Raw genomic sequence first — 18719 nt, forward strand, 5'->3', positions numbered from 1 at the left:
AATTAAATATAAAAATCACAAAAAAAGAGCAAGTGAGTAGTTGCTCTGAAATAAGCTATATAAAGCTTAGATACCAGAAAAAAACAATTAAATCTTTGAAAAGGTGAGGCTTGGGCCTGGTGTGATGGCCCAGTGGCTAAATCCTCACCTTGCAAACACCAGGATCCCATTTGGGTGCTGGTTCGTGCCCTGGCTGCTCCACTTCCCATACAGCTTGTGGCCTGGGAAAGCAATAGAAGATGGTCTGAGACCTTGGGACCCTGCATCCATGTGGGAGACCCAGCAGAAGCTCCTGGCTCCTGGCTTCAGATCACCTCAGCTCCAGCTGTTGTGGCCACTTGGGGAGTGAACCAGCAGATGGAAGATCTTTCTGTATCTCCTTCTCTCTGTGTATCTGCTTTTTCCAATAACAGAAGAAAAGGAAAGGTGAGACTTTTATTTTAAGCCCATTTTATTTATACTCACCTAAACAGCCTACAGAGCCTTTTTACCTAAATCAAAATTATCAACCTTAGCACCAGAGTGTCTGCATTATTAGATGCCAACATATCCTCTCTGTCTCTCTTTCCCGATTGTTACAACCAAATACATTTCTAGATAGTACTAAATGTTCTCTGGGAGTTAACCTTACTCCCAGTTGAGAACATTGCTCTAAATATTTTAGAGATAGAAGTGTAATAAAAATTATTAAAACTGGGAAAGAATAGAACAGAATGCAAAAGGTATTTTTGTTTTGTTTTAGAAACCAAAAGCCAGAGATGCTGAAATCATAATACTTTAAACATGATTTATTACTAAAGGGAAAGTGTCTGGTTCAGAGATTTGCCCTTACAAGCACCAAATGTATATAGTGTGTGTCAGAAGAGCCATTTATCAAATTGTTTTGTAATGATTCCAAGAAGACTTCACAGAAGAAACTAGACTGAATTCCTCTTTCCTGCAGTTACTTTAGGTTCCTGAAATCACCAAAAAATGAATGGTTCTTTATTTTGATAAAAGTTCAGGGAAAAAAAATTTAATTAACTTTTGTTTTCTTCCAAAGACTGCACAGTGAGTTTTTTAAACTGGCAGATGACCAACAGGTTTTCAGTTTCTTTTTCTTTGATCTTTTTCCTCCTGTACTCGGCATTTATGGAACATGATGAACACGTCTGTTAACACATTTTAAAAGAGATTCACTTTTTTATATTTGAAAGAGAGAACTCCCATCTGTTGGTTCACTCCCCAGATGCCTCCAGTGACTGGGACTGAGGTGTTCCTATATGGACTGAGGGGTCCCAGAACACACCCTATCCACGATGCCTAATGTCTGCCCTCAGTCAGCACAGCTTAGCTTTTCTATTAAGTATACTTTGTTACTGACAGTTACAGATCACAAACCATTTACTATCTTACCCACTGTAACGTTCCTGTGTGTCCTGGATTCAGTTACTTTGTCTGATGACTTTAAAGTAATACAGTGGCCCTTGCCTTCATTTACTCTTCCCTTTCTCATGTAGCAGCAGCCGCAGACTCAGCAGACCGGAGTCCTCGGCCCACCTCCGCACCAGCCATTGCTCAGAGTCAGGTGTCAGAAGGCAGTGTCCCAGCAGCACCTGTCAAAAAGGCAGCACAGAAGGAGACAGTGACAGTGGAGGTGAAAAGGGAAGAAGAACCACCCGAACAAGCTGAGCCAGAGCCCACGGAAGCTTGGAAGGTATGTCCTGAGTCCAAATATCCAGCTAATGCACTCTCCTAGTTAGAGGTCTTAACTCCTTGAATAGGACACTTCTGAAGCAAGTGATTCCTATAGAATCCTAACAAAATTCTTTCTTCCTCATAAATAAAGAAGGTATCTCCCAAGAACCTATAAAATGTTTTCATAAAATTATGGAGCATTTCTATGTAATTAAGACTATGAAGTATCCCAGAAGTTGTCATGTGATTCATACCTGGACCCAAATAAGTATTTTTAAATGGACTTATAAAACACATCAGCATGATGGTCACCTGCTTTTTTTTTTTTTTGGATCACCTGCTTTTTAAAATCCTTTCTACTTTCCTACTCATGCAGAAGGAATCTCTAAATTGCATTTTAAAATGTAATTTAATTTTCTTCCAATAGATGGTTGCACAGTGTTTCCAAAGAACAAGTATTACATAAGGCATATCTAGGAGAGATTGTTAAAATCTTAACTAGCTTTGCAAGAAAATGAAGATCCATTTTTTTAGGAGAGTTTAATGCTGCTGAGTTGTTCACGATTCTGAGTTGATTGTACAGAATGATGGCACTGTGTTGGAAAATCACCAGTTTAATTAACAGGTTTCTCAGGAGTCACATTAACAGGATTGCTTTTATGTGTTGAAAAGCTTTTAAAACACATTTAAGCAATGTTGGAGTTGAGGTGTTAAATCATATTTATTGGAATAGATACTCATACAGGTCTCACTGTTTCCACTGAAAATTACAAGAAACAGTCTTCTGTAACATTTTTGTATGTGCATTAAGAAATTTAAGACCGTGTAAGACTTTAGGAAGTGCCCTTGGCAGATGGACTCATCTGGTTCCTTTGGAGTCCGATCAATACCTGGTTTCTAGAGCAATGGACAGTCTAGCTTTGTTTGATGGTGTTTGTGTTGAGATGAGCCTGAAAACCCTGTCTGATAATCTATAATTTAATAGTAGTAGCAGAATAAAGGGTGACTGGGTAAATTTAAATGTAACAGTTACAAAGTAATCATAGCAGGTACCTGCACTTGATCTTAGCCTAAAGGCTGAGAAGCAGTTATAGCAGTAACCTAAAGCAGCATTTACTGTGTCAAGCAAGAGTAGTTAATGAAGTAGCTTTGTGATTGTGTAAATTTCATCCTCTATATATTTGATGCCAGATAGCTTTAAAAAAAAGTTTTATTTATTCATCTGAAAGCCAGAGTTACAGGGAGAGTATGAGACAGAAAGAGAAATCTTCCATCTGCTGGTTCAGTCCCCACATGGCTATAATGGCTGACGCTGGACCAGCTAGCCTCCCTCGGGGTCTCCCTCATGCGCAGGGCCGTCCTCTGCTGCTTTCCCAGATGTGTAACCAGGGGCTGGATTGGAAATGGAACAGCTGGAACTCAAGCTGGCATTCTGACATGGAGTATAAACAGTAGCCTGGAGAAAGTTTGCTGTGTATCTTGGATCTGTTTGACAAGATGTGTTTTGTATATGTGAGGGTAGTTACCTCTGCCCTAACTATATCCTGAATCTTGTTCTCTCTTAGGGGTGTACCACTGTTGCCACTTGCCCTCTAAAGCTTAAGCAGACGCTCTCAGTTCCCTGCTGTAGGATTGCTAAGGATCCAAACCAAAAAGAAGTCAAATAATTTAAAGCTGTTATTTGCTAAGTGTATTTAATTCTGTGGAGGCATTATTTCCATTTTATCAATAAGAAGACTTAAGTTCAGAGGGATAAAATAACTTGTTTACAGCCAGAGGGCAAATATACTAGGATCCAGAGCAAAAATATCCCAGAGTATTCATTACTCCTGGTATTGGAAGTGCTGTAGCTGGATATGCTTGTGATCTGACAGCATCACAAAATTTAATATTTCAGTTTTACATAACATAGCATAATGACATTGTCCTCAAAAGTAATGCTACATTGTGTGATTAGAAAAGATTATGTCAAAACCTGCAGATTGGGAGCAGTCTTTTAGCCTCACAGTTATAATGCCAGTCAGTATGCCTATGTTCCATATCAGAATGATTACGGATCAAGCTGAATCGGGCCCCTACATCAGCTTCCCTCGGAGACAGTGGTGACAGTTCAAGTCATTGAGGTCCTGCCTGAATGGAGTTCCATGCTCAGCTTTGGTCCTGCATAGATTTGAGGAGTTAACCATCAGATGGGAGCTCTGGTTATCTGCCTGACTCTGCCTCCCAAAGAAGCTTACAAAAACCCCCACAGATTAATAGTATTTCAAGTTGGTTAATTTAACTCTTAATTAAAAGCTGTTACTGGAACCTCTAGCGTTTTAGGCATCACTCATTCCATTATGCTTCCTCCTAATACTTTAGGTTTTTTAAATATTGCATTGTCTCTATGTGGTAGTACCATCACTAGAGTGTTTCAAAGCTAGGTGGGAGACGTCTGGCTTATCTCTTCCTGTCTGTTTAAGATGAATTTTGCACTTTCACCAAGTGCAAGGGCGCCACCTCCCCAGAGAGGATATTGCAGCATGTGGAATGCTGCATCTGAGGCCTGTATGAGCTCTGGAAATTATTGCATGCATCGTAACAATTTGGATTAGGATTATTCTGATGTTTTGTTGTATAGTAAACTGAGGGTAAAATTGCTTTCTTAAATTGATCAACTAACAAAATCCTTTGTGTTACCTGTCTTGTGTCATGTGTGGCATGTTATGTCTATGTTTTAACTCTGAAGATTTTCTTTTTACTCTGTTATATATATTATTAATTGATGCTGTTATTTGTAAATTTATCTTTAAATATTGTTTAAAGTACTTCCAGATCATCAAAAAAAACCAAGAACATATAACGATAGCATTAAATAACTTATTATTTTAATGAATATTTTTATAAATTAATGTAAATTTTTTTCATCAATAAGAATAATTGCCTTTTCTTTTTTTGATAGTTTGGATATCTGTATTTGCCTCTCCAGCCTTGAAAACGTGATGGTGATCTCACAGAGTGCTATTGAGAATAGAGTCCTACCCTGTAATACCCACCATCAAACTGCATCATGATAACTACCCATCCGCATGTTACACAGCCAGCTTAAGGGTGTGGCTTATTTGGAAACACTGCTACTCGCAGACACTTATTAACCTGAAATGTTTCTACCACTTTATTTCTTAAATGTAGGTGGAAAAAACCCACATCGAGGTCACAGTCCCCACCTCAAGTGGTGAACAAACACAGGTTTGTGCCAATAGCCACTTGTTCCTTTCCCCTCCTCAACACCCCTCAGATTTTTCTTCTCCCTCACTCCCCCTTCTTAAAAAAACTTACAAAATGAAGGTTCAAACTAACTTCAGTGAGCCAACATTTTATCATTTTTCTTTCTTTTTTTTAATTATGGCAAAACAGAAGGTTGCAGAAAAAAATGAAGATCTGATAAGAATGAGGAAGGTTAGCCATCTTTCACTTCCACAAAACTACATTGGCATTTCATCCATGTTGACTTAGAGTGCGTTAAAAAGACAGTGATCCATTCTTTCATTGGTTTCTCTTAATCAGAAGTTACTTTGAAGTAGCATACATGTGTTTATATATGCATATGTATGTGTATGCCAAATAAAGTATAATCCTATTCTACAAATTGAGATTTTATTAAAAGAAATATTCCTTCAGGAAAATATCCTTCCTGAACAAAATGAGATAATGAATGGAGTCAACTCTATTCATTACATTTGAACTTTACAAAAACTATTTCACAATAGCATATTCTTGGAATCACTGACACCATTTTATGTGCATTCACTGTGAAACCATCATAGCAACACCACCAATATTGTCAGTACTGTGGGTTGACTGCTCTGTGCCTCATTCTTCCAAATTATAGAAAGGAATGAATCAGTTCTTACTAAATATCTTTATCAGCTGATCATGTGTAAAATGCTTTAGATCTTTCTTATAAAAAGGTATTAGAAATTGAGGCACTGCAGTATTACTAAGCATGATGTGTATCTGAATGCTAGATGATGTTTCTGAAGTATTTTTCGTTATGTGGTGCATGGAGTCACATATTTTTAAAGTCATATTTTTGAGATAACTCTCAAGCAGTTCAATTTCAAAATGATCCTGCAGCAGCCTGTTACGTAAGAAGCCAATGAAGCCAGGAGCACTGTCTATTGAAATAACATCATCATGTCCTTCATCATCCATACACAAGGCCATCCATTTGCTAACAGTGATCTTGTTCTCTGTATGTCCTTGTGGTTCTGTGACCGTTTCATGTTGGCGTATGCTGTGCTGCAGACATTTGATTTTAAATATTTTTGGTTTGCCAGTTTGCAGTTTTTTCCCGCAAGAACAACATTTTAATTTTTTATGCTTTTCTTTCCCCCCCTTTCATTTTCACAGAAAAAGAGAGAGAGACTAGATGGTGAAAACATTTATATCAGACATAGCAATTTAATGTTGGAGGTTTGTATGAACTTGAACTGGAATCTTCTGCATTCCTTGCTGCTCCCCTTTTTCTTCATTCTATGCTATGTTTGGTTTTGCATGCCATTGCATGAGACAATTTTAGGTTTAAAATGCTTTTGCATGTTGGTAGACATGAAAATACGCAACCATTTCTCTCTCTGGTTCTTTTTAGTTTCCATCTCTCATACTTATAAAATATATGATTGGGACTGCCCCTGCCCTGCACGGTTCCATTGTTTCAACCACTTTTAGGAAGTTCTGCATCACTACTAAAACTGGCTTGACTCTTCCAAGTAAATTGGCTTCAACATGTTCAAAGAAGCAAATTTGCACTATTTTTTTTTCATCTTAATGAACTGAGAGAATGTGAAAAAATCGGAAAAATGAGCATAATTCAAACTGGATTTGAAATATTGGAGGTAACAGAAAACAACAGAAGGATGGTCGGGGAACCAAAGCATGATCCTAGGAGGAAACAGGATTGCGTAGCATTTAATGAGTAGTTACTATTGATACAAGGCAGCCTTATGGTGCAGACTATGAAGATGGATTATTATTTTTAAATATGAGAAAATTGAAGCTTAGTGAAATTATCATGTCCCCATGATCACAGAACTAGTAAATTGGAAAAGCTAGTACACATCACCTAAATGGTAGGGTCACATTAGATAGGGAAATATAAAATTAATTAGAGAATTAAAGAACCCTGAGAAAAAAAATTGCAAGAACCTGGAGTTATGCATATGTAATTATAGAAGTTACATAGGAAATAAACAGTGTGTTATGTTTACACAGAAGATCTACTCTAAATAAAATGTTCAAGGAAGGTCTCTCTAAAAAGGTAAGTTTTTAGCTGAGACCTGAAAGATCAGCACAGATGAAATGTGGTAAATATTAAACCGAAAATTTAAAGGAGCTTTTTAAAATTGATCCCTGGTTTAATAAACGGCATCAAATCATAGCTTAACCTCATCTTTGCTATTTTGAGGATCTGCTGTGCATAAAGTAGTTTGATCAAAGTAATCAAAATTATAGAAAAGGAATAAAAATTATGGCCAGTCTTTACTAAACATAACTGCATAGTGGGCACAATGCCAGTATTTTAATGCATTTGTCTCATGTGACATGAATTTTTCCAGGCCCCTTGGATACTTCAGGTTTAGTAACTGTATCTCTTTGTTTTAACCCATATCCGAAACCAGGCCTGAATAATTCCATCTCCAGAGATTAAGGAGGACAGCTGATGTCAGTTGACCTCTTGCACTTGGCCATGTAGCATCTCCTACTTCTAATCATGTACACAGCCTTCCTGACTAATCCATCTTCACCTGGAACCTACAGTACCAATCATATATTTTTTGATTCATGAGGTGTGTTACGGCTTCTGAAACTCACAAATGCCTTTGTATCGTGTGGTGTGGTGTGTATGTGGTTTTTTTTCTCCCAGCATTTCATTGACAGCCATGAGAGGGAATCTCTAATGAAGTGTGTGTTTGAAAACTAAAATTACTAACTGACTTATATAAAAGCTTTTTTATAATGAGTATTTTGTTTGATTGCTGCTAAAATTCTAAGATGGTAAACATTAGTGTCTAATCTGAATACAGCCAAGAAGATTGGACTGCCATTCTATAGTTGCTATAAAAAAAAGTGTTTGTTTCCTCTCCCCCCAACTAAAGACATTCTTTCAAGTTATCTGTCACTCTAGCAGGATTCCTGCCCTGCCCCGCCTTAAAACATCCCTTCTCTCCCCTTCTTCTCCACCCCCACTAATGCTTTGTTCTGGCATAAATAAGGTCGAGTTCATTTTTAGATCTACCGCCTCCTCCTCCATCTCCCAGAGAGAACCTGTAGCGATAGCAAGTGTCTATGACAAATTCTATTTGGAACAGGTCCCTTTGAGATCTTAATTTTATTCTGTGCCCCCACAGGTTTCCAACAAAGACAGCTAAGAAGGATGGAGAAAATTTCCTCAGAAGCTCCAAGTTTTATTGAAACATGTCTTAGGTTCCAAGCCAGTCAATTATAACTAGGCAAGATATCTTCATTCTCTTCCACATTACGAGAAGAACTCAAAAGAGAGTTACTTGGTTTCACCATAGCTTTTCTTGCTCCGTTCACACTTTTAACCCTCTGCAGTGTGCTAAATCTTGGTCCAAGGAGGTTTAATTTCCAGTCAGGAGCTGGGCCACAGGTTGTTGCATAACTGTGGGTCTTAGCTGTTTGCTCCCAAACTTGAGTCTGCAAGTGAGCTAGAAAATATGCCCATTTTGCTTTCAGCTTACACAAAAATGTAAACTTGTTTCCCCATGGTGAAACCCTTAAACTTAAAGTACTTTTCATCCCAACAAACCAGAGATGCTCTTATGGGAGAGATATAACATTGCTTGTTTAGGGGTTAGTTTTTTCTTTAGTGTTAAAGCAAGTATACATGGTTCAGTCCTGCAAAAAATAAAGCATAGAGTAATAACTGCATTTTCTGTAGGAATGCCCACAGAATTAAGTTGTTATATGTCTTACTTGTTCTTTTCCCTATGCAATTTTCCCTTTGGTGTTCCTTTTGAAACACTTTTATTTAGTTGAAGCACATATTACCCTCGTTAAAAAACTTAATTTTTATTTAAATCATTTCTAAAGGTTTTCACCCCATCCCAGACTAGACTGTTTCTGACAGAGCTAAGAAAAAAAGACTAAAATTCATATAGCATATTAGGAAATATATTTACCATTATGCTTTTCTTGAATGCAGAGCTGCCTTTATACATAGTAAACATTTCTTTTGTAGTCATAAAACAATAAGCTGCACATATTTTGATCCCAAGCATAGATCTTTTTGAGTTTAAGTACTATTGGATTAGGAACTTTAGGGTTTTGTCTTCAAGTTATATCTGCCAGACTATTTTTTGGTTAAGTCTCCTTTTTGAATGTTGTTCTTTACCTCTTTTCTTACAAGCCTGAATATTACTTCTAGCCCATGCTTTGTTAACCATAGATTTGATCATTTTTCCTTGGAATATCCTCTTTAAGAGCCTGCCCCTAGCTCTAAGAACCCAGTATTCAAATCTGTTGGAACAATAGAATTATTTTACACTGTCAAGCAGACATTACCAAGCATTTGCTGAACTGTTGTTAACTCATTCCCAATCCATAGAAAGAATATCCCTATTTTGGTTTATATTGAGGGGTGGAGTAAAGCTGCTAAAAGCTAGAAAGTCTAAGGCTTTTAGCTTGTGTTGATAGTACTAACAGCAGCAACACATTCCATTGAATTACATTTCCCAGAGTAATTGTGCAGGTAGTAACAATCTGCTTTAACTGTGAACTTTAGTAGTACATTCCTATATCCCCCCAAAAAGGTCTGTTGCTGCTTGTCAACAAGCAAAGGCAGCCATCTTGTATAGAGAAGCAAAGCTATCTCCAGGTTGAAATAGAATGGTAATTGTGTAGTTACAACTCACCAAGGAATAACGACCAAGAGTGGAAGTTGAATCTTCCACTGAATAGTTTATCTATTGCTATCTCCATCCTGCCTGAGATCAATCTAAATCATTTTCTGTCCAGCTGAGTTAGAGGATTACCTTCTCGGGATGAGGAGTTGGAGATCTGGTACTTCACCATTTTAGAAGTTATGAAGTGAAGAAGCAAGCTTTGTATGGGTTACGTGACTGCTAAGAGCTGTGAGATTGTGACGCTTCACTGCTTCTGAGCAGAGCACCTTGTTTTAATAAAAAATCAAACAAATATACTGTGCTGTATATTTACAATTTGAATGCAGTTTGTGGACTAGTCACATTTATTCCGGATATGGTGCATTTTCTACCAGTGCCCAGCCTCTGATGGGTTGCCCTTTGTGTGTTTTCTGTTCTGATCATTTACTGGTTTGCATCTTTGTGCTTCCAATCATAGGATTTAGATAAGAGTCAAGAAGAGATCAAAAAGCATCATGCCAGCATCAGTGAGCTGAAAAAGAACTTCATGGAATCTGTACCAGAACCACGACCTAGCGAATGGGATAAGCGCTTATCAACTCATTCCCCTTTCCGAACTCTGAACATCAATGGGCAAGTCCCTACAGGAGAAGGAGTGAGTATTTTGTCTACGTGACCAAATGTGAGACTGAATGGAATAAATGTTTTTGTGTAGTAATGTTTTGCATCTGAAAGTTCAGAGTTGAAATGCAGCTTTGGTATCGTACCAATTCACAACAGCTTTAAGACATTCATAATCAAACAGATTTTTTTTTAGGTCATGGAGGCTTCCCAGCCTAATGATGGGAGCCACTTACAGTTCTCAGTCATGACTGGGCTCTAAGGACACTCTGAGCCGCAGCCTTCTGGTCTAGTGTGTGTTTATAACTTGGCCAGAAACCAATAGAACTTTGTTTATGGTCAAACTGTGCCTTCCAGGACCAGAAAGTTTACTAAATTTAGTAAGACCAAAATTGGAAAAGGTTAGTTAGCATTTTCTGAAAAACCTTATTTGAATATTTGCACAACTTAGAAATGTCTGAGACGGTTACTCACAATTATATAACAAACCACTAACCAACCTAGAGAATGCAGAATATCAAGTATTAGTACATGCACTCTGATGTTAGAAAAAAATGATGGTTTATTTTTATCTTTATGAGTAATGCCAAACTTTTAATACACTGTTTTGTAAGATAGTCACAGAGCAGACCTGAGGTGTCTTTCAGTGATTTTTGTGGGGTTTTTTGTCACTGTTGTCATTACTTTAGCGATCCTATACATGTCAGTAAGTATGTTCAATGAAACTATCTTAAAAATTACCATGAACATAATCCACAAATCTTTATCTTTAGCCAATACGGTTAAATATTGATGCAAATGGTCACAGTGACTCAATGAATGATTATAATGATTTTTAAATTTTATGTTCATTTCTGCCCATACATGATAGTAGTTCTAGTTAAGAAAGGTGAAGTTTTGCCTTTATAATTTAAAAACTGATTGTATTTCCATTTTCAGAATTCTAGGTAGACTATTTAAATTTTTGTTCAGTTTCTGCAGCTGGAGAAAGTGATAAAACTAGTTGGCAAAGGGTATTTATTTTTTGAGTTCTTGCATTATTAAAATTGCTTAGCACTTCTCCGGGCAGAGTTAACTTAGTTTTCACAAATAATGCTGGACAACAGGCAGCTGTCTAGTTCCCAAGGTGATCAAATGCTATTCTTCCTATCCTCTCAGTCACCACTCCCTGAATAAAGGGACATTAGTTTTGTATTCTGAATCTAGATCATGTACCCAGTTACTCCGTCTTTTGGGTGAGCTCACTTTCCGTGTCAGTAATATATTTCATTCGGATTTGTATCTGGAAGTAAGAGTCCTCTTAGAGGGGCTGGGAGTCTTTGAGAGGTTATGGCTAATTCAGACCTAACTGAACAGTTCTGAATAAGTCCTTTAACTTGTCAAGTCGTATGTGGAGTGGCTGATCTTTAATTTCCTTATGAACTCCAAAATTCTTTAAGTCTATGACTTTGAAATATGCCTTGTTGATGTCTCCTCTGATTATTCCTACCTATTAGCAACGATTACATTTTCTGGAAGTTTTGTTTTTGTCTCTGTGTAAGTAACAAAAGATGCAAAACTATCTTGAAAAAATAACTTAGTACTCTCTTGGATAAAGCTGTTTAAATTTGAATCAGTTCCCATTTCCAGAAAACATTAGGCCTTTTAATAGAAATCATCTCAGGACCAGTTTTGGGAATGGTGATATCATTCCATGGATTTTAAAGAAATGACTTTTGTAAACTAAATTATCCCCTTGAGGAATACTAGAACAATTTTAGCTCTGTGTTTACATTTATTATCCCTATAAATGAATAATGGAATACCTAAGAATAGTACTGTGATGATCTTTCATGTTGGGAAAATTGCACATTGTGGCATTTCTTACCTTTTTTTTAAAATAAGAATTTGAATAATATTTTTGTTTTCTGGGGATACCCCTTCTACCTTTGACAGCATTGTTGCATGCAAGGCAACTGAATTTTGTGTAATTTGTGTATGGCCAGGTGAAGAAAACCTCTGTCCTTCCCTCGGAAAGAAAGGTTGGTGGGCCAGAGGTAAAGCTGCCATTATGACTTGTGCTTCTCAGTCAGACTTTGCTCTTGTCATGGCACTAAGCAGATAATCCCTCAGAATTGAAAGCAACTGCTACACGGTTTTAATTTTTTTCTTTTCTTTTTGGCTATCCTAGTCAATTCACACCCACCACCTTTTGGCCTAACATGTAACACTTCACGGCTGCAGCTTTTGCAGCTTTCAATTGGCTTATTTTGGCGCATGGCTGGTTGAAAAGCTGCATGCAGATGTAAATATGTATTCAGAGAGAAAACAAATTTAATTATACCCTATTCTTTTTATGTTGTCTTTCTTTCCCTCTATTTTGTTTTGAATATCATTATAATTTTGCATCCTTTCTTTTTCTTTTTTCCTTTTGCTGACCAGTCCCCTAGCTACTTTCTCCCTGATACATATCACTTAGGGGTGTGCAAAGAACCAGTTCTGAACTTCCAAACAGATCAGAGAAGACTAGCTCAACTGAGAGAACTCAAAGCCAGGTTTTTCCTTTCATAGATAACAGTTGTCTTGACTGTGAGTAGCAGAGTACAGAAATTGCAGAGAACGAAAAGCTTCTCCATTGAACAATTCCAAGAAAAGATTTTCCTTAAAAGTGTCAAAATTATTTCCTTGATGTAATGTATAAACATTCACCATGGTTGTTACTATTTTTTAATCATAACTCTGACAGAGATGGAAAGAGAATTTACCATTGTAGTGGGTACAGGGATTCTCTTTCTTCCTTTCTTTTTTTCTTTCTTTCTTTCTTTCTTGGTTTTTTGGTTAGGGGAGATTAGGCATTGAAGGTATAGTATAACTTTATACCTTTTGTTTTCTTTTGCACTTTTGCAGTCCTTAAAATATATGACTAAGATTTTTAATGCCTTGATCAAAATCTGAACTGTTGCAATTTTAAGCATATATGAAGAGATGTGAGGATTTCTTCTTCATGTTCTGCCATTCTTTTTATAATAAAAGCAACTTTTCTGATGGCAAGAAGAATGCTTCATCATTGGTCTTGCCCAACTGATTCGTCATTGGCAACACCAAAACAATGAAAAATGACCCCAAATTCAGGTGTGAATCTCCTCAGAGGTAGAATCTTACTGTAACTAGAGAGAGGCAGTGGCTCTTTAAATTTTGAGGAGTTCCGATAATATTCACTCATTCAAAGAATGATTCAAAAAACCCTACTGTTATGGAAACGTTGCCAGGATAAGTGGCTGAAGTCAAGTCAAACTTTTGCTTTAGCAAGGAGTGTCCAAAAGATCTCTCCAAATCCTTTGCACATCCCCAAGTATCATTTTTGAGCGTTTTTCCATCTGTCATTTTGTTCATCTTTCTCTGTCTTTCTTAATCTTCTACCGTGAAAGCAGACACAGGAACGTGCTCTGTTAGTACAGGGTGAAGAGAAAATTAAAAGGCAAGAGAGATCTACAGAAAGAGCCTTGCCCCAGCAAGAAAATGAAGAAACGCTTCCCAAGGTTTCTATTCCAATCCCTGAGGATCACAAGTCCCTCAGAAAGTGCCACCTCTACTCTAGTGCTTTTCCATCTCCTCGTATTCCTTTCATGATGTCTTTTCTCGTGGTCCTTGCATTAGCTGTTTGGTGGTTGGTCTTTCTGTGATCGGAAAACAGGGTGCGCATCTAAGATGTCAAGACTAAAACCGTGGAACTCTTGTCCTTGACTTCAGCTGTGTTATCTCCTGTATGATACTCTCTGGTAGTTCACTATTGCAGGGGAGCTCTTGTGATCATTTTTCTGTCAATAAAATGTTACGCTTTGTAGAGTGTATCTTGTGGTACACAAAAGAGAAGTAGTACATGGCCCAAGCCAGTGTGGCTGCATTGAAGTTTAGCCAATTTAGAACAATTAGACTTGAGCATTTGACAGGTTCATACTTTACCCCAAAAGCTTTGACTTCTCTCCTGCATGTTTTTCCCATTGACTGTTATAATGTCCACCTCTCCTGTGTCTCAGACTAACCAGGATACTCTCTGGGAACACTGACAGTATCCTTTCCTGTTCTGCAGTCATGTGTGTGGCATGGGCTCCAGCCGTAATTTAAGAAAAAAAAATCAACTTACCAACTTTTCAAAAGCCTTAAAATGATAATGTTTTAATCTACAAATCCATAACCATTCCTTTTCTTTGAATATCAAACCAGTAAATACAAAGGCCTTTTCTAGAAAAGGGCTTTTGACTTCTGTGGCCTTTTTCTGAGTATTTCTAAGCTGTTACAGGGACAGATAATTTTATCCTGCCTGGTTATAAAGAGATCTGCAAAGGCTAAATGCCATCTTCATGTAAGTAGAGATTGTTATGGTGAAAGAAAAGTGGTGCTGGTGTCCCTTAGCCTCCAGCCAGGGCTAGAATTTCCAGACTAGCTTTAACAGTTCTGGAAAACAGATTTAACCAAGATCTGTACATAAACAGACTCTTCACTGAATTAAAATCCAATGTCACTTCTTTATGGTGTAATTATATTGCCAGAAGCAATAGTTAACTGTTATGAAAAGCTTCACATATATGTTGATGTACTTTGTTTTCCTGATGCACTTCAGACCTGTTTATTCTTGCACTTGTGTTGAAATCTACTGTTTCTAATCAATAGCTTTGTGAACTAAAGTTCTGTTGTGACAAATATGTGTCCTCTGTTTGCATGTGGATTTATAAGGCTTCCCTTAAAGTGAATACGCGCGCTCTCCCTCTTGCGAACAGAATTCAAATGCCTAACTTGTTACTTTCTTACCTCAGGATTAATTATATCTTGCATGTCTCTTGTTTTTTTTTTTTTAATGGCATTTAACTGTACAAAAATGGATTGTTTTGGTTAGTATCTCTAATATTTGTTTTGAAATCTGAGTTTATACGGTTATCAAACTGAAATTGCATTGTGCTTTGCTTTACTTTTCAATGCTCTTCAGTTGCTCAAAATTCTAAAGCAAGACTTTTTGGTTTTGTAATGATGTTTTCTTAAGGTTAAGAAAAAAAGTAAAGGCAACAATCTTTTGTCCTTCAACCACTAGCAATATTGTTCTGGTACTTCCTGAAAATGGTTATTCCATCATCATAGACTTTCACAACAAATATATATGAAAAGAAGCAAAGACTGGTTTAAATTTGAAAATTTGGTGTGCATGAATATCTTTATATCACAGACCATGTCTGTTTATAGTAACTGTTGTGTTAATAAGCACATTTATTGATTCATTGGTAATTAGAAAAGAGAGACCTCAAATCAACCTGAAACATTGAAAAGCTGCAAGTGCTCCCCTTTATCTGTGAAATAGACATGCAAGAGCTTCCAATAATGGAGTAACAAACTATGCTATGGCATTGGTTAGATTATTTTAAATCTTTTTAAGCAATTAAAGGTGAGATCATCTTGGGATTTAATTTACTCTTTCATAAGTGTCTCATATTATATTTTCTGAGTTTCTAATTTGTATCCTTGTAGATTTTTTATAATGATTGTAAACTTTAAGTTAGTTTCACCTTATATTGGAGCTATTCCAAATCCATTAAAAGTATAAGCATCAGTAGTACCTTTCAGTTTTCTCAGTTTTCCTCAAAGTCCCAATATATGACCAAATGAGAGAACTTTTGTTGGTTTTTTTTTTAAAGATTTATTCATTTTATTACAGCCAGATATACACAGAGGAGGAGAGACAGAGAGCAAGATCTTCCGTCTGATGATTCACTCCCCAAGTGAGCCGCAACAGGCCGGTATGCGCCAATCCGATGCGGGGAACCTGGAACCTCTTCCAGGTCTCCCACGCGGTTGCAGGGTCCCAAAGCTTTGGGCTGTCTTCGACTGCTTTCCCAGGCCACAAGCAGGGAGCTGGATGGGAAGTGGAGCTGCCGGGATTAGAACCGGCGCCCATATGGGATCCCGGGGCTTTCAAGGCGAGGACTTTAGCTGCTAGGCCACGCCGCCGGGCCCAAGATTTTTTTTCTTTTGGAAAGTCAAATATACAGAGAGGAAGATCTTCCGTTCAATGATTCACTCCCCAAGTAGCTGCAATGGCCAGAGTTGAGCCAATCTGAAGCCAGGAGCCAGGAATTCTCACACAGGTGCAGTGTCCCAAGGCTTTGGGCCATCCTCCACTGCTTTCCCAGGCCACAAGCAGGGAGCTGGATGGGAAGTAGGGCCTCTGGGACATGAACTGATACCCATATAGGATCCCAGTACATGCAAGGTGAAGATTTTAGCTGCCTAGGCTACTTCACTGGGCCCAAGAGAACCTTTCTTTGAAAATGTTGACAGGAAAAAGATTAAGTGCTTCTACTGGAAAAGCTGACCAGTACAGCCTCAAAAGATGTACAAATTGTAATGATCAGAGAGAAAAACTACTGCTGGACATTCCAGCTTTGTGTTACCTGAAGTTAATGCTGCCTGTATTTGTAACGGAAGACTGTAACGTTCTGGTTTTCTTACCTCTCATTCAGTTCATAGTCCCAGAGGAAGAATCAAGTAACTGTGTACTGTATTTTAAATGTTGTTTGTTTATTTATTTAAATTTGACAGAGACATAAACAGAGATCTTCTGTCCACTTGTTCACTTCCAAAATTGCTACAATAGCTGGGTCTAGGCCAATCCAAAGCCAGGAGCCTGAAACTCAGTGCAGGTCTCCTACATGGATGGTAGAGCCCCAAGTATGTGATCCTCCAGGGCTTTGCATTAGCAGGAAGCTTGAAATAAGATGACGAGATGATGCTCAAACCCAGGTCCTCCAAAATGGGAAATGAACATCCCATGTGTGTCTCAACCACTATGCCAAATGTGCATTTTCTATATATTGTTTTTATTCTGCTTCAGCTTTTTTATGTCCAGTTGATTAAAAATAATGTGAGTTAAAGGAATCAATGCAGACCATTATAAAATCCTGGATTTTGGCCTTGGTTTTGCTGTTAATATTTTCTAGGATAACTACGAGATGTTCACTTAACCACCCAGTGGTGTTCAGATTTTTGTTTAGTAATGAGGAAATAAACCTATCTCATGAAAATGAGTCCGAACCATGTTGCTAAATCCAGAGGCTGTAGTAGTTGTCTGCATTTTGGTTTTTTGGAGGCTAGGAAGATGGAAATTAAACAATAGAATCACATTAGCTGCTTGGAATTTTTTTTGTTTCAAAGTAAACAAGTAGTTATGTTTATTTTCATCTACTCATTTTGGTATTTAACCAAACATTTAAAACTAAGTTTATATTTCCAGAGCCCAGTGTAATGGCTCAATTGGTTAATCCTCCTCTTGCAAGCAAAGAGAGCAAAAGAAGCTAGTGGCTTCAGATCTGCTCGGCTCCAGCTGTTGCAGCCATTTGAGGAGTGAACCAGCAGATGGAGGGTCTTTCTCTCTGCCTCCCCTTCTCTCTGTAAACCTGCCCTTCCAATAAAAATAAATAAATCCATATATACACAAAGCATTCCTACCCTTACTACATTCATTTTATCCACTGATGTGCTTAGAATGTCTGTGCTTGAAATTAAATCCAACATATCTTTTAGCCATTTTCTTTTTTAAAAGTTATTTATTTTTCATTTGAAAAGCAGATTTACAGAGAAAAGGAGATTCAGAGAGAAATATTTTCCATCCACTGGTTCACTCCCCAAAATGGCCATAACAGCCGAAACCTGGCTGATTCTAAGCCCAGAGCCTGGAGCTTCCTCTGGGTCTCCCACATGGGTGCAGAAACCCAATGACTTAGGCCATCATCTACTGCCTTTCCATGCCACAGGCAGGATGCTCGATGGAAAGTGGAGTAGCCAGGACATGAACTAGCCCCAATATGAGATGTTGGTATTACAAGGCATAGTATTAGCCTGTTGAACCACCATGCCGGCTTCTAACCATTTTCTTATGTGTCAATCCTTGAAATATGAAGGAGATTGCATTTGCATGGGTCAGTTTTGTTGCTTGTTTAACATCTTCAGATGTTGACAATTGACCTAGATTGGAAAGGGGTGATCTGTGAAGTAGATCTCCATTTGTCATCCTTGAAACTAAGATACTTCTTTCTATTAAAAACTACTATAGGGCCCGGCGGCGTGGCCTAGCAGCTAAAGTCCTCGCCTTGAAAGCCCCGGGATCCCATATGGGCGCCGGTTCTAATCCCAGCAGCTCCACTTCCCATCCAGCTCCCTGCTTGTGGCCTGGGAAAGCAGTCGAGGACGGCCCAAAGCTTTGGGACCCTGCAACCGCGTGGGAGACCTGGAAGAGGTTCCTGGTCCCGGCATCAGATTGGCGCGTACCGGCCTGTTGCGGCTCACTTGGGGAGTGAAACATCGGACGGAAGATCTTGCTCTCTGTCTCTCCTCCTCTGTGTATATCCGGCTTTCCAATAATAATATAATCTTTAAAAAAAAAACTACTATAAATTTTACCATAAAATATCTTTAGATATAAGCCAATTCGCTTTCTCCTACTCTCCTAAGTTACTTCTGCAGTACATCTTTAAAGACACAGTAGACATTAGGAATTCTCTTTGTTTTTAG

General features: G+C 38.0%; 1 protein-coding gene across 9 annotated transcripts in view; it reads left to right on the forward strand.

Moving 5' to 3' along the window:
* EPB41 (erythrocyte membrane protein band 4.1) overlaps positions 1 to 18719 on the forward strand; it is a 184530-nt gene that overhangs the window by 125583 nt on the left and 40228 nt on the right. For 2 of the 9 annotated variants that reach the window (XM_058677883.1, XM_058677903.1), the window contains 4 exons: positions 1500 to 1696; positions 4849 to 4905; positions 6070 to 6132; positions 10042 to 10218. In XM_058677883.1, the coding sequence (XP_058533866.1) occupies positions 1500 to 1696; positions 4849 to 4905; positions 6070 to 6132; positions 10042 to 10218 (494 nt within the window). Of the gene's footprint in view, positions 1 to 1499; positions 1697 to 4848; positions 4906 to 6069; positions 6133 to 10041; positions 10219 to 12169; positions 12221 to 12605; positions 12834 to 18719 lie in introns of those variants that run through there. The other 7 variants (XM_058677886.1, XM_004591656.3, XM_058677891.1 and 4 more) reach the window with 5 other exon arrangements.

The sequence above is a fragment of the Ochotona princeps genome, chromosome 2, assembly GCF_030435755.1.
Source record: "Ochotona princeps isolate mOchPri1 chromosome 2, mOchPri1.hap1, whole genome shotgun sequence".
Taxonomy (NCBI): domain Eukaryota; kingdom Metazoa; phylum Chordata; class Mammalia; order Lagomorpha; family Ochotonidae; genus Ochotona; species Ochotona princeps.